Source organism: Electrophorus electricus, chromosome 7 (assembly GCF_041902795.1).
Source record: "Electrophorus electricus isolate QZ-2024a chromosome 7, ASM4190279v1, whole genome shotgun sequence".
Taxonomy (NCBI): Eukaryota; Metazoa; Chordata; class Actinopteri; order Gymnotiformes; family Gymnotidae; genus Electrophorus; species Electrophorus electricus.
In genome coordinates, this window is record NC_137503.1 from 23,920,784 (window position 1) to 23,935,333 (window position 14,550).

The window sequence follows — 14,550 nt, forward strand, 5'->3', positions numbered from 1 at the left end:
GGTACATTCCAAGGTAACGCTTTCGAAACTCGAAACTACAGCCAGAAGAAATTCAAACACCCCTTTACACCAGTGATGGAGTTCACCAGCATGACTGACGTGACACGCTATCCTTAAATGTCACAATAATTATTTATTCTTTAAGCATACATACAATATAATATAAATATAAAATATGCATTTTGTTTTTAAAATTGGTGAGACATCATTGAATCTGTGTTGAGACAACCATACAAACAGTGTAATTCTACCAAAAGTGGTTATGCAGCTTTAACAAACTCTCATTACGGTGCCATTCTAAAGTAATACATAGAGAAGACAATACTCTATACTGCATTTAACTAATAATTAGCAGCATTTGCACCACTCTTTAGAAACGGCATTAAATGCAACGTCAAACCTATAGTCACTGTACAAACAAGAAACTCATTCACAGTGGAGAAAAAAAAAAAGTTAAAAAAATGTAATGATGTAAAGATGAATATATATATATATATTTTTTTCTATTTTTTCCCTTTTTTTTTGGTTTGGCTGACATGCTTTTGCGTTCCTAAAAGTCAGAAGGTGAAGTACTGGGCGAACCACTCTTGTCTTTGTGGGTCTGGGGAGGCTACGGGCGACTCTTCCGTCTCAGGAGGGCTGTAGAGGAGAGGGAGCACATAAAGAGGGAGGGAGGGAGAGAACAAGAAGGGTGCAGTGGTTATACCGCAAACTGCAGTTTTTGGGTTTTTTTTCGGGGTTCATATCTCACATGCTGTTTATTCACACATGGCTGCATCAGCGTAAGAAGAGTTACGTTTTTCAGTCGAAAGGTTGCGATAAGCCTGCCAACGTTTTGGGACTGAGTCTAATTTCGTTTTTTGTTTGCTGCAATAAGACGGAATAAGAAGTCTGTCAGAAGTCATTTTAACATTTTTAATTACAGTTCCTCAGTATTGAGCTCTGACACCACAAACATCACAGATAAGCAAATATCACCTACTTCTTTTGTTTTAAAAAGTAAAAAAATAGTTTGATTAAATTATGAGGAAAACTGAAATTTGACCTCAGGTGAATGTGTTTAAGACCTAACATTCTCTTCATGCAGATGATTCAAGAGGGCTCAGGTTTCTTCAAGATGAGAAATCTTACTGAGGTTTATCTGTAACAGCATGCTCTCAGTAGTGATGAGTTTAACACTTGTTTAACATGTACAAAAATAAAAACAAAACAAAAGCAAATAATATCTCTGTTAGATTAATACAGAAAAAAAGGACAACAGCAAAAATCTATCTGACTGCATCACTGCAAAATATCTGTTTATTTGGTGGAAAATAGTGAGTTTTGTACGTGGTTTTTTTGTGGGCTTTTTTTTTTTTTTTTTTTGATGCTCTGGGAGTTCTGCCTGACTGTTCATTGGTGTAGCTGTCTGTATGACTGCTGCCTGCGTCTCTCTCAGTGAGTCAGTTCTGCAGGGACTGTAGGCCAGTGATGGGTAGCAGGTGTGTCTTATTTAAGATGGGCTTCACATCGGCGAGTCTGGAGAGCCAGAGAGGAAGGTGTGAGTGGACGCAGGCAGGGACGGACGGAAGGAGGGAGGGAGGAAGAGAGGGACAGCTCTTCAAGGCTGAACTGGTAAGGTGCCTAGTGCGAGTAATGTGGGTATGACAAGAGGCCTCTATGTTATAAGTGCGAGGGAGTATGGATTAGCATATAATCATTTGAACAGTCAGAAATGGGTGAGTCAGAAGTGGGTGAATCACCCGAATACTTTAGACATTCTTTGAAAGAGTTTTACTACAGCAAGGGCAAAAACTGTTCCTTGTCTTTGAAATACGCATGAAGACATCATTCCCCTCTATAATCTAAAAAAGATTAAATTAATTTAGCTTTATGCCAGTCCTTGTACAAAAACTATAAATTACCAACACATCCTCCGTCGTCCAGCTAACCTTATTGTCAAGACTGTACACCCGTTTGGGTTCAGCACGGGGGCTCGGTGCCATTTGTGAATATCTCTGCTGCAGATAGTATTCTCTGTCCCATATGCCTCAGTTCTGGCAAACCCAATTTAGCGCTCAGTCAAGCATGTATATGAGCCTTTTCATCAACAGCTCGGCTCTTCCCTGCACCAGGGCTAAAGGCGATGGCTTTAACTCAGGCATAGAGCGCAGCGATCAGTCGCACAGCCTGGCTCACGTAGGCCGGAGATGGAACACTCTCCAGCGCACATGTTTTTACTGGGGCAAACACATTACTGCTGTTTGGTGGAACATGTTTGGACGTGTACGGGCGCATCCTCCTTTTTATTGCAGACTCACATGATTTAAAGTGATTTAGGGGGGAAGTAACAGATGTCGGTAGGTAGACGTGACAGCGTCGTTTCACGTAGTGTTACGCACTAGTCATACACAGGTGTTAATCTAGACTGTATAATGGGTGAAAGCATTTCAAGCACATGGCATTCACTGGGACCCACCACCCCATGGAGAATGGCACAGGTGGGCCACAGCGGTGGGGTTTGGTTGAGGATGCGTGTGGATGCGGGGAACGGCTGTTCGCCCGTTAGGCAGCGGTGAGGTCACCTTGGCCCTGTCAGAGCCAGGGGCCCTGTGGGGGGCATGGCGCTGAGACGGGGCCTGGTTTCCCACGAGGGAGCAGGCCGGCCCCCGGGCAGCTCTGCCTCGTTCACATTCATTGAGTCATGCAGGCGGTCGCAAGCAGCCGGCGGCACAATAAGCGTCGAGGGACGAGCGGGGCATCGGCTAAGCGCGGCCGCGCATGCGTATACACACACCCACGGTCAATATCATGCCCGGCAGCGGAGAACGGAGTCAAAATCCGAGGTTTATTTAAGAAAATGGAGAGGATTTATCGGGTGGACAGGAGTAGACAAAATGCAGTGTGGTTCACAAGATCACACACGTACACACACACGCACCTACAGTGCAGAAACGACAACATCAGCAACAACACAGTGCACGGTGGAAAATGAAATCTCACAGCAGAGTCCAATTTCTTCCTCACAGTATACATGACCCAAAAGCGCAGACTTGAGTACAGTACAGAAGAAGAGTTACAAGGACTTCAGGAAATAGTTGGATTTTGGTTACAATACATTGTAATGTTGTATAACTTCCAGCATAGACAGAGAACACAAACCACAACACAGACAGAAAGACTCCCAGCGTGCACTCTGACGAGGTGGGGGGGTGGGCGGGGGGCACATGCTCCCTTTTGCATTCCAACGCCATTGCCAAAGCTTAGTAACGGTAATGGTTCTCAAATGTGTGCATCAGCTTTCATTGAAAGCATCTCCTTTTTGTCTTGTCTGGAAAGAACATGAATGTGAACCGACTGACTTGCCAAAGGCAGCAGCCTTGGAGAGAGCAGTACTGGCCATCCGCTCCTCACCAACACTGTGTCTCCCAGGCCATGATCGGCGTGTCTCCCAAGAAACCAGACAAAAACAGAACACAACATGTCCTTCCAGCGGAATACTAATGGAGAAGAAATCCCCACATGACCTCTCCTCCAAGCTCTGGGTGAAGGCATTCATTATTTTACTTAATGACTTGTTTCAGAGGAACGTGATTGGTACTTTCGATCTGTAATTCCCGATTTCACGCTCTCTGTTTATAAGAAAGGAGCCTGGAATTGTGAAACAAACAAACAACAAAAAAAAAACAAGCCTCGGTTGTCCACATTGGATTCTTTCCAGTTTCTTAAAGACACTAAAAAAAAAGATGAAAGATGGGGATACATCAGCGAGTTCTAGAAAAGTCTGAGCTTTGGGAAAAAAAGGTAATCTTAGGAGAGGTCTATAAGAAAAAGTGAGCTCTGTTGTGTAGGTGTGCTCTTGTCCGCTGGCCTGTGGTATGGAGAGGTATGGTATGGAGGCATCTGTGGTGGAGAGGTGTGGCTCACCTCATGAATTTCTTGGACTCGGTGGGAGGGGTCGGAGGGGGCAGTGGTTTGCTGGTGTTGAGCTCCAGCTGGTGAATGGGGGAGTTGGGGATGGGCTGGAGGCGACTGGGTTGGGGCTGGCTGCTCCCTGCCCCCGAAGCCTCCGCATTGGCCCTTAGATTGGGCGAACTGCTGAATCGGTTGGCCGATTTGTCATTCTTTCGCTTTTGCTATACAGAAGGACACAGAAACAACAACAAATATATATATATATTTTCAGCAGTTGGGAGAGCTGCTCTGGTTAAGAGCATAGGCTGACGCTCTCTGATAGTTCTTTTTATATTCAAAACTGACGTGATGGTTAGGCTTGCACCTCTCAGCGGCGGAAGCAACAGACACTCTCAGCCAGTCAAAATAAAATAAGTCAAAACAGATGCGTCAAAAGGAAGAGGCTACTGAAGGCTTGTGCTGACATAGAATGGCTTGGAAAGCAAAGACTGGATGTCTAAACAGGAAGGAAACACACACACACACAATGAACACACACAAACGTACACCTACGCACGTATGTAACACCGACACTGACACGGATATTGGAAGTTATAGAACGGTGTTACTCAAATCTGTCTGCAGAGGGCCAGAGCACTGCACAGTTTAGTGTCCCTCCTCCACTGGTACATCGGATTCAACTCAGGATCGGTAGTCTTTCATTCCTTTTTGTTAGTTATTAGCTTTTTTTTCCCTAGTCATCAAGCCCTTAAGTTGAACTAGCTGTACCGGAAGAGGATAAACACTAAACTGTGCAGTGCTATGGGCGCGCGGGACCAGATTTAGAACACGGATGGGAGGTGACGGCGACCACCCGCACGTGCAGACAGGTACGCCGGGTTGGGGTGGCGGCAGCTACTTTGAAATGGGACAAACAGCCTCGTCCTTTGTCAAAGCCCACTTTCCCAAAAGCATCCCAGCGAGATCATCAGATCCGTTAGAGAGTGTCCAAGGTGACCTTCTAGCATGCTGCGGCACTCGTCGTGCTGCGGTGCTTTTGAGAAACTGGGGAGTAACACGGGGAAACGCAGGGCAGCTAAAGCGGCCTCTTCGTTCAGCTGTACCGCGGGTGGCCAGGGGTCTCGTTATCCGCACACACAGAGCTGTGTTCTGCGCAAGTTCAGTCCTGCGTCTCTGTGTTCTTGGCCGGACACCGAGGTGAAGGGTTGATGGGGTGAAAGGCATGGTGAACGCCCTCTCCCTGGTTTTTTTAAGGTGCCTTCATCATCAGCAGACCTCAATGTGTTAATGAATGCTGGCACATACACACATGGTACCCAGGAGAGCAGCTAGGATTAAGAACTAGTCATGAAGCAAAAAATAGCTCCCCCCCCCCCCCGAAAAAAAGAGAGACCACACAAAAAATTTAATTCCCAATCAGAAAACTGACTAATAGCATTTTCTATTATTCTAAGATTCTACGATTTCCATTATTTAGATCTATAGCAATTGCGCTCTTCTGCCAATACATGCGCAACTCGCAACAGTGAAGAGTTTTTCCTGGTAGTAGCAAGAAATCCCTGCTACATACTGTATGTTCCTACCTAACGCACAACAAAGGGAAACATACATCATTTCTAATTGACGAGTGTTGTGCCCAAGTTCCCTGAAACAAAGAGCATTACTCAGACCAGTTCCCCCAGACCTGCCTGTCAGCAAACAGACAATGTTGTAGTGATGATCTTACCAGTTCCCCAGCAAACTTCAGTTCAAATCACTCTGTTACAAAGCGAACATGACATTTCTTCATGTGTCACACCATGGGGTCCAATACATTTTCTTTTCATGTATGTGTATTAAAAATAGATGGCAAACATATCACATCCCATCCATGTCATTAGAAGTGTTAGAACTGGCCAACAGGAAAGTGACAAAGTAGGTTGTCTTACCTTGATAAGAGGGTTAATCACACCAACATTGGGGCTGGTGTTGAACACTTTGTTGAAGTTGGTCTCTCTGTTCACCAGTTCTAGCTGGTAGAACTTTTTGTCATCCTGTGCACAGCAGGAGATTCCAAGTTATATTGGAGGCATCAGTTACTGTGACTTTCTAATATAAATTTACTAAGTTTGTAGATTCTAAAGAAGCACAAGGCAAAATAAGAAAAAGATACAGACTCATTATTAAGCAACATTATGAGTGTTCCCTCCTGGCCTAGGTAGAGTTGCCCTCTGTATCAGCAAACTACATAACCACATAGGCTAAACTTTATGTAAACTGCTGCTGAAATACAGCGAAACTATACATTTTAATGCATCCCTGTTGCCAGTAGCTTAGGAGCCAAAGGTTTGCAAAACCAATTCCTGGCCAACACGTCTTGTTATGATATAGATGGTTCTGGAAACAAATCAGTCAGCGTCTGACTCAAGCTCTTGGCTGTAGTCAAAACCCTGATGTGATGAGGCTCAAGGCAGGCACTTCAGGCGGGTCCCGCGCGGTCGCCGACGTCAGCACACTCACCACCAGCTTCTTGACCAAGGTCTCCCTCTCCGTCACCATTTCCTTGAGCTCGGCAATCATCTGCAGGTCTTCCGGCCTGCTCTCTCGGTTCCGGAACTTCTCCTCTGTGCCCTCCAGCCTGCGGAACACAGCGAGTAATTTTTCTTCTCACTCACAGCAAGAACGCCTTCAGCTGCCTGGGCTCGTCGGGTCTCAGCGAATGAATGGTCTGACGTCTCTGGTACTCAGACGCCATTATCAGAGAGGTCTGGGCTGAGCTCTCTGAAAGCCATTCACCTCCGATCGGTTTGAAAGGAACAGCCCACTTCACCATCTCCAATTTAATTGCGCAGAAACCTTTCGGTAATTAAAAACAGAATCATCCCTGAATAACCTGACTCTCTCAGTGAGCCTATAATCTCCACATTTCCTGTCATTCTCACTGTGAATACAGCCATTGTGAATCAATATCTGCTTTGTGTCTGGGTTACTGATGTATATTCTTTGTGCATAATGGCATGCAGTGCTTCCTGTAAATGCACCTTTCCGATCGACGACTTTCCCTAAGTGACAGACCAACTCAAGGATTACACTAGCATTAATCATCAGCATTTGAGAACTTTCTTTTGTATAAGAAACTAGACCTTTAACTGTTGCACAATAGCTGGCCTAATTTTCATACTTTCTACAAAAATGACAGTTTTAAGGTATATATTCCAAGCCCTTTCCTACATTATCTCATAGCTGGTTTAGACCAGATAGCTAGTCTCATGAATCCATCTATCCATCTATTCAAATCTACATGTAGAATTCACCTGTTGCCAGGCGATATGACAGTATCTACATAGCCCCGGATCTTTACCCTAAAACACTGGTTTTTAATCCGTTCTTCAGAGCTCCCGAGCTGCTCCACATTTTTGATGTATTCCGTTTCCTAAAAAGTCTGGCAATCAGTAATCTGCAGCCCTGGACTACTTCGCTGAGGTGTGTTTGAAGTCGGAACAAAATCAAAACACGGACTGGATCCCTGAGGACTGGATTAAAACCTCCTACATCAACACATGTACTGTGGTGAGACTCTGTACACAAACCCACGGCCCAGTGGTTCTGTGGTTAGGTCTTCCCAAACAAACCGAAACTGCTGATTTCACATTCCCACGTAATGGGTTGACATCCGAAACGCCGCGGAGGCCGACGCCGTCAGAGTTTCGGGTCAAGCGGCATGTGGGGGGAAAATCGCATTAAATTTAACACTGGTTGGGGTTGGACTTGGTTTGGGGGGAAAATGATTGTTGTGGTGATTAACTGCACCGAGGACGGTGCACCGTCGTTAGAAGTGATGTGCGATGGGCTTAATTAGCAAGCTGTAATTATAGGGCTACTTGGAGCACGCCAGGGGTGGCACAGTTAGGAAGCACTGAGGGAGCTGCTCATTAAGACGTTGCTAGCCGAGACTTCGTAATCCTAGGTACTGAGTGCTCGGCACTCCAAAAAGTAGACACGTCACGAGTTGCGGTAACAGGATGCCGAATCGAACCCTGTGATGACCACGTGTGGTGGCAGTGCTCTACAACAGCAGAACCAAATCAGATGCCTACGCACAGTATTTCTGACATTGACACCGCCTGAGGGAATCTCAAATAAAAGATTTTTGTATACAATCTCATTAGAACCTTATGAGGGCCCACGTACCTATAGGAGCACAGTGGAATATTCAAAACCAACCCGCTGCCCTCGTGTTCACATCACTTTTATCACACTGTCCTCCAAAGGGGACATCAGTTTGTTCACAAACTACTTACTGCTCTAAGACGGTCCTTGGTTTCCATAGCTACAGGTGCTGCTAGATATAAATAGCAATGAGAAATTAGAATTGCACTTAGCAACAGAGATCGTGTCTCAGCAGGTCAAAATCAGGTAGCACACAGGACAGACCTGTTTAATTTCACACGTTCCAGCTTATTCAGTCATTTCGAGGGCTCTTGGATATGTTATATCTTTACATACATACCCACACACAAACGCACCCTTAGACACGTTCATAAAAACAAGAAGATTTTTTTACTCTTGCATGGCTGTTATGTTTCTAATTCATTGCCTCTGAATGTTTAATGCTAAATAATAAGAATGCGACAGCAGTGTCACTGAATGTTTCATGGTTTGCTGTTTTAAGAATGAGCGTGCATGTCACCGATGATGTGTTTGTGTGTGTGCTCTCACAGAAACACACAGGCTTGCAGCAGAGAGGGTGCTGCATTTGAGATATTCAAGTTTTCTGAGGAGGTGTGGTTGGCAGTGTTCTCTATAGACCTTTCTCTCTTTCTCTGTCTCTCTCCCACCATCAAATTTAAAACCCCTTGGACCTAGTGTCAGTACCATCAACTCCAGTTTCATCCAACAGCACATATTACATCCCAAACCCCACGCGCGGCCCCAGACGGGCCCATGCTGGAGCGGCCTTGCCGTGTGCACTCACAGGATCTGCAGGGCCGAGATTTTGTCCTTGAGCAGCTCCTGAGCCTTGTTGAAGTCGGAGAGCATGTTCTGCGTCTCTCTGTGGTGCAGTGCGTTTAGCTCTGCCATGTCCCTCTCATGTTTCTTACACAGGTCCTGCTCATGAGCCCTGAGAACACACACACACACACACACACACACACACACACACACACACACACGTCAGAGTGCTGCTGTTCCCTCTGGTCAGCTCATGCTTGGAGCTGCAGGTCTGCAGGGCTTTCTTCACTGCTCTTGGTTACAGAAGCATGTGCCTGCTTTGAACACGTGCTTGCATTAAAATTTAATTCATGTCATTTGCCCCCATCTCCCATAAAAACGTCTGCTCACCTGAAATTAAATAATTCCTACACCTTTAACAGGCTCACATAAAAGTGTTCACATAAGCCCATGTACACACACACACACACACACACAGAGAAAGCAGGTTCTGCTCTTACAGATTAGTTCCTCACAGGGGACCAGAGGGCATTCTTTGTGTATCTCCTATTTTTAGAACTCTGCTCCCATGTTGCATAATTGGAAGTAAAGCAGCTTTTGGTAGGGTACATCCATACATTAGCTACATAACCACACATTCACACGAACACAATACACCTCTGCACTTTCTAAGCCAACATTTGCATAGGGCTTCACAAAAATAGAAATACATTACTGCTCAGTAAATAAAAATAATAAACTATTGTTTGTGTTTTTCTTTCATTTTATTAAAGTGTAAGAGAATGAAAAAAATTGACTCTTGACACTAAAAGCTTAACAGAACAATATAAATTACAAATGGACACAGAGAAATGGTCTACTAACCCCAAACATCTTGAGATTTTAGAACATCTGCACTTGTTTAGCTTGGAAAGCTAAAATGCCACTTCAAGTCAAAATTTGCTTGCATGAAACTGAACCGTCCGCCATTCTAAAGTGAAAGACTGAGTAGAATGGACAAGCCTCATTACTGGCAGCTCCCCTGGCTGTTCTGAATGATAATGTGACAACCAGGCAAAGACAACAGTGAGGGAAAAAAAAAAAAAATCAATCGCTGCATTTTTGATCAGGTAGATGAAGAAAGAAAATGAAGAAGATGGTAGAAAATTCTGGATGACTGACAGACCTTTGTTGGAACACAGAGATGTGAGACAAACAACAGAATGGAGCACAGGGCTGACGATATTTTATGGCAGTGAAACCCACACATACATACATATACACACACACACACACACACACACACACACACACACACACACACACACACACACACACACACACACACTATCCTTGTAGGGGCCTTTCACTGATTACTGTAGCTAATTAATATTACACCTACACCTACACCTAACCTTAACCTCAGCAACCAAAAATAAAGCGCTTGGCTCTTTTAGTTTTTAAAAGGAAAGTAATCCATTTTTGTAAAAAAGTATTTATACCTTTGGTGGTCCCACAATGCCCACACGGTGAAAAATGTCAGACTATATCAGATGATCCTATCCTTGTGGGGACGTTTGTTCCCCATAGAGATATATAAACATGCTCTGTCTCTTTCTCTCTCTCTCTCTCTCTCGCGCGCACACACACACACACACTCACACACACACGCACCTGATCTGCTGGTTGGCTTCGCTGCGTATTTTCAGCACTTCTTTGCCCTTGAGCTCCAGCTCTTTGGTGAGTGTGCTGATGTTCTCATTCAGGGTGTGGATCTCATGGTCCAGATCTGCGATGTGGTTCTTCCTGCGGGTCACTTCCTCCTGCAGGTCTGAGATACAAGTCAAAAGCTCCCGCTCCTGCAACACACACACACACACACACACCCAACACAATGCATTAACACTGTATGAATGTATGTATTCATGCATGAATCATCATTGCTCTGTGTGTCATTTTGAACCGTCTTTGCTGGTCCTTTTTCTATAAATATGTGAACCCTTAAAGAAGACACCTTTCAAACGTTTGGGCTTGCTGATCTCCTGCACAGCACTGCGAGGAAGACCTGGAACACTGCTAGCTGTGCGTCTTTGCTCTCAGCCATCAGCGGGCTAGCCATGGTGCCCAGTGTGAGGAGGTCTCCTACAGGCCCTTTCGGCGCTGGCGGGTGGGGGTGGTGTTATTGAGTTTACGCTACCACCTCTGGCTGGAGCAGCGAGCATGAGCTGGGGGGGGGGGGGGGGGGGCTCGCGAGCGCCGTCTGAGTAAACGCAGTGTCACCCCGTGGTGACGCGAGTACGTGCACAAATTATTTTTGACACTTTTTGAAATGAGACGAGATGAGGGACGGCAGCTGATATAACTGCGCAAATTCCTGTTTTAGGAGCAGCTGTTAAGCCCTTGGTAAGAAAAAAAGAAGAAAAAAAAAAAAGCCCAGCTCGGAATACCTAATAAAAGCACAATAACCCAACGGCTCCTCGCTGCTTTTAAAACACGCGGCATAGGCCGCTGCTTCCTTATTTGGTTTAAGCACCATTACGATCCGGACATCGCTCATTACGTCACTTGGAGCGCAAAAGCCGAACCGGCCGGCTCGGGATAATTAAGTTTACACGGCCATAATTTCCAGCCGAGTCTCGTACATGGGCAACGGAGATTAAAACGGCCGTGGTCTGCATCTGCAAGGCAAATTTTTCGCTTCAGCGGTGCTGCGGTGTTTTATACGCCTTCTGTCCGGCTCTTCCTGCGCTGTGCAGCCCGGCGAATGACCGCCTTCGCAAAAACAAACGGACCTCGGTTAAAACAAATTACACTGCGCCCGTCCAACTGAATGAATATTAGTGAATATTGGTTAAAATATCATTTCACGCCTCACAATAAGATAAGTAATAGTATCACTGTGTCAACTGTCTGGAGCTAAAAAAAAATCTGTGGTCCATGGGGAGACTTCTTGGAGCTCTTTACTGTCTGGATGGCAGAAAGCAAAATATTGATGCTGAAACTGATATAATACTTTTCAATTACTCTTGACTGTTATGAACTGCTGTTTCAAACAATATGTTACTGCAATTATGGCCATATATATATATATATATATATATATATATATATATATATATATATATATATATATATATATATATATATATCTTAAATGGCTTATAAAATGAAGAAATCACAGAATACAGATCATAAACACATTTTTTGATGCATTTCCATAGACGGATGTTATTTAGTCCAAGGGTGGGTTTAAAATGTGTATGAGCAGTATACGCTTAGTTTTAAGCCACCGTAAACATCAAAATGTTTCTTGCATGCTTCAGACAGGCATGTACGGAGCTTGAGGCTTACAGGGAATTGTGCTTGCGTAAAGGCCTGAGCTCGGGTTGGCTGCCTGCTACCTCTGCGAGCTACAGTTCAGCTACACACTTCTCCTGAGTGTCCAAATGCTTCACTCTGTGTCCATCTGTGTGTGAGTGTGTGTGTCTGTGTGTGTGAGGGAGGAACATTTCATTCGAGTCTTAAGCTAGTAATCTCACCTAAATCTTCGAGTCTTTGACATCATCATGGATATGTTCTCTGTCAGCAACATTTGTCCTAAAAGAAGTCGTTAGCACTGCTTGTCCTAAGGGAAGTCAACCGCAGAGGGCAGTCTGACTGCTGCTAGTGCTGTCCCACGCCTGGCAGGCTGCTTAGCAGGTGGCTGTGGGGCTACCTCAACCTGCTGGGGCCTGCCAGGGCCAACTGGAGCCTGACTAAATCCCCGGTCCCCTGACACACATGCACACACGCACAGACATTTTGTGGGGGTTTGGGAGGGAGTTAGAGAGAAAACTGGGCAGGAGCGGGACCTCTCTGGAGTGCAGATGTTTATGGACAGCCCTCTCCTAAAGGTCTCAGCATTCAAGAAACAGGAGCTAATAAAAATGCGAAACCTTGTACTCAGACACTCATTTGAAAAAGCGCAGGGTTTAGTGAGGCTTTGGGCGCTCAGGTACTTCCTCTGATCCACGCAGGGACGTCCGGCTCGCAGCTGGAAAACGTTCCACAGCTCAGCGAGAAACGGGAAAAACGGACTGACCTCTAACGCCAGAGTCGATGGCTTCGGTAGAAATGTGAACGTAATGAGATTGAGAGAGTCTGTCTGGACGACGTGCTGCATTCAGAAACAGCTCCGCAGACCTGAGCCAGCCATCACAAGGGACGGGGGACCACGAGCCGAGCGTGTCGCGCGTACGCCGTGGCAGGGCAATGGGGGCCACATGGCCCCAACGACTGTTATCACGATAAGACGCAATTCTTCACGCTATGGCTTTGGCCGGCCAATCTCGCACAGCTCGTTAAGCCAGCCGCGCACGCCCATCTCTCTCAGGGAAACAATTAATGGGGACAAGGGAGAAACAGTGAGAGCCGCACTAATGAAGGAAGAGAGAGAGAGAGAGCGAATTAGGGAGACAGCGAAAGAGAAAAAAAAAAACAAGGCAGGCCACACAGAAATGAGCAGACAAAGAACCGAGACAGAGGAAGAAAAAGAAAAGGGGTGAGAGGGAGAGAGAGAGCAAGAAAACAAGTTTGAGAGAAACAGATTAAATATGGGACTACGGAGATTAGAATGAGAGTGTGAGAGAGGGAGATGAGTGACACAGGTCCTCTGAATGGGACGATTTTGTTCCTGCTTTCCCACTCTGCCATCCTCTCACCAGCTGCCCCATGCAGTAAGAAACTGAAGAGGCAAATTGCTTGAATTAGTATCCAAGGACGTGTGTTTATCTCAGAGGTGCATGATTTACTGCAGGGGGGAAAAAGGATAATCACGTTGATTTAATACAAGCTCAAAATCGATGCCTAGAGAAAATGTTAGAGAGGGGTATGCTTGCAATGCAGCAACCTGGTTTAATTACAGGCCATATAAGTGTTATGGTAACGCTTCCTAATCTTCTCAGTGTGGCAAGGTGATTTATATAACACAACAGGTACATTCTGATTCTAGTCAAATACATTATGGCATGCAGGAGCAGGCAGTTGGGTGGGGAAGCTGTCCTGGTGTGTGTGTGTGTGTGTGTGTGTGTGTGTGTTGGGGGTGCCTGAGCTGCCACAAAGCTGCCTAGACCCTCAATGTGTCACTGTTTGTGGGAAGGGTGTAGACAACACAGGCCCAAGCGTCAGGAGACCTCTGTGTATATACAAGGATATTACGAATAAAGAGACCCGTGGTGTGGCTTAAAACCCCCCCCCATAAAAACAACCACCCAGCCCAGATGTTTCTCATCGGCGTGGCGATCTGGAGCTTTGTTCTCGCATTCATCTAGTAACGTCAAAGACACACCGCATCTTTGCGGCGAGAACAGCTGGACGCATTGTCCGCCGAGCCCATCCTCTGGACCGTGAGACGGCCACGCCCCCTAAAGCTGGGCTGCTGAAGTGCAGACTAATGCAGGTGAAGTGCTTCTCCAGCTTATGTGTGCTTATGCGCTTAGACGCACGTGCGTACGCGAGTGCGCTTTCTCTCTCCTAAACCCCATACGAGCTGTGCAATTCCTCCCCGAGCCAGCCGTCCTGGTGCGTGGCTCTTACGTTTCCCGCAGGCGGCCTAGCTGAAGCGGAGCTGGACAAGAAACGGAGGATTTCTTGTTTGATGTAGCTGGTTGACGGCGGACTATGATTAATTAGTTTTTCTCCACAATAAGATATCAGTACTGATGTTAAGCCCCCAGAGCTGCTGGTAGCTGTGTATATTTTTAGAGC

The 14,550-nt window shown here is 45.7% G+C and overlaps 1 protein-coding gene across 2 annotated transcripts in view; it reads right to left on the reverse strand.

The window, feature by feature from the left end:
* Window positions 1-113: 113 nt before the first annotated feature.
* The window catches only part of fam184ab (family with sequence similarity 184 member Ab), a 78,065-nt gene continuing 63,628 nt past the window's right edge, over window positions 114-14,550 (reverse strand). Inside the window, exons 15-20 of one of the 2 annotated variants that reach the window (XM_027001662.3) lie at window positions 10,480-10,664; window positions 8,849-8,995; window positions 6,394-6,511; window positions 5,823-5,927; window positions 3,907-4,115; window positions 114-639 (exon numbers count right to left, since the gene is read on the reverse strand). In XM_027001662.3, coding sequence (XP_026857463.3) covers window positions 558-639; window positions 3,907-4,115; window positions 5,823-5,927; window positions 6,394-6,511; window positions 8,849-8,995; window positions 10,480-10,664 — 846 coding nt within the window. In that variant the 3' untranslated portion in view covers window positions 114-557. The remainder of the gene's footprint in view (window positions 640-3,906; window positions 4,116-5,822; window positions 5,928-6,393; window positions 6,512-8,848; window positions 8,996-10,479; window positions 10,665-14,550) is intronic. The other variant, XM_027001663.3, reaches the window with a different exon arrangement.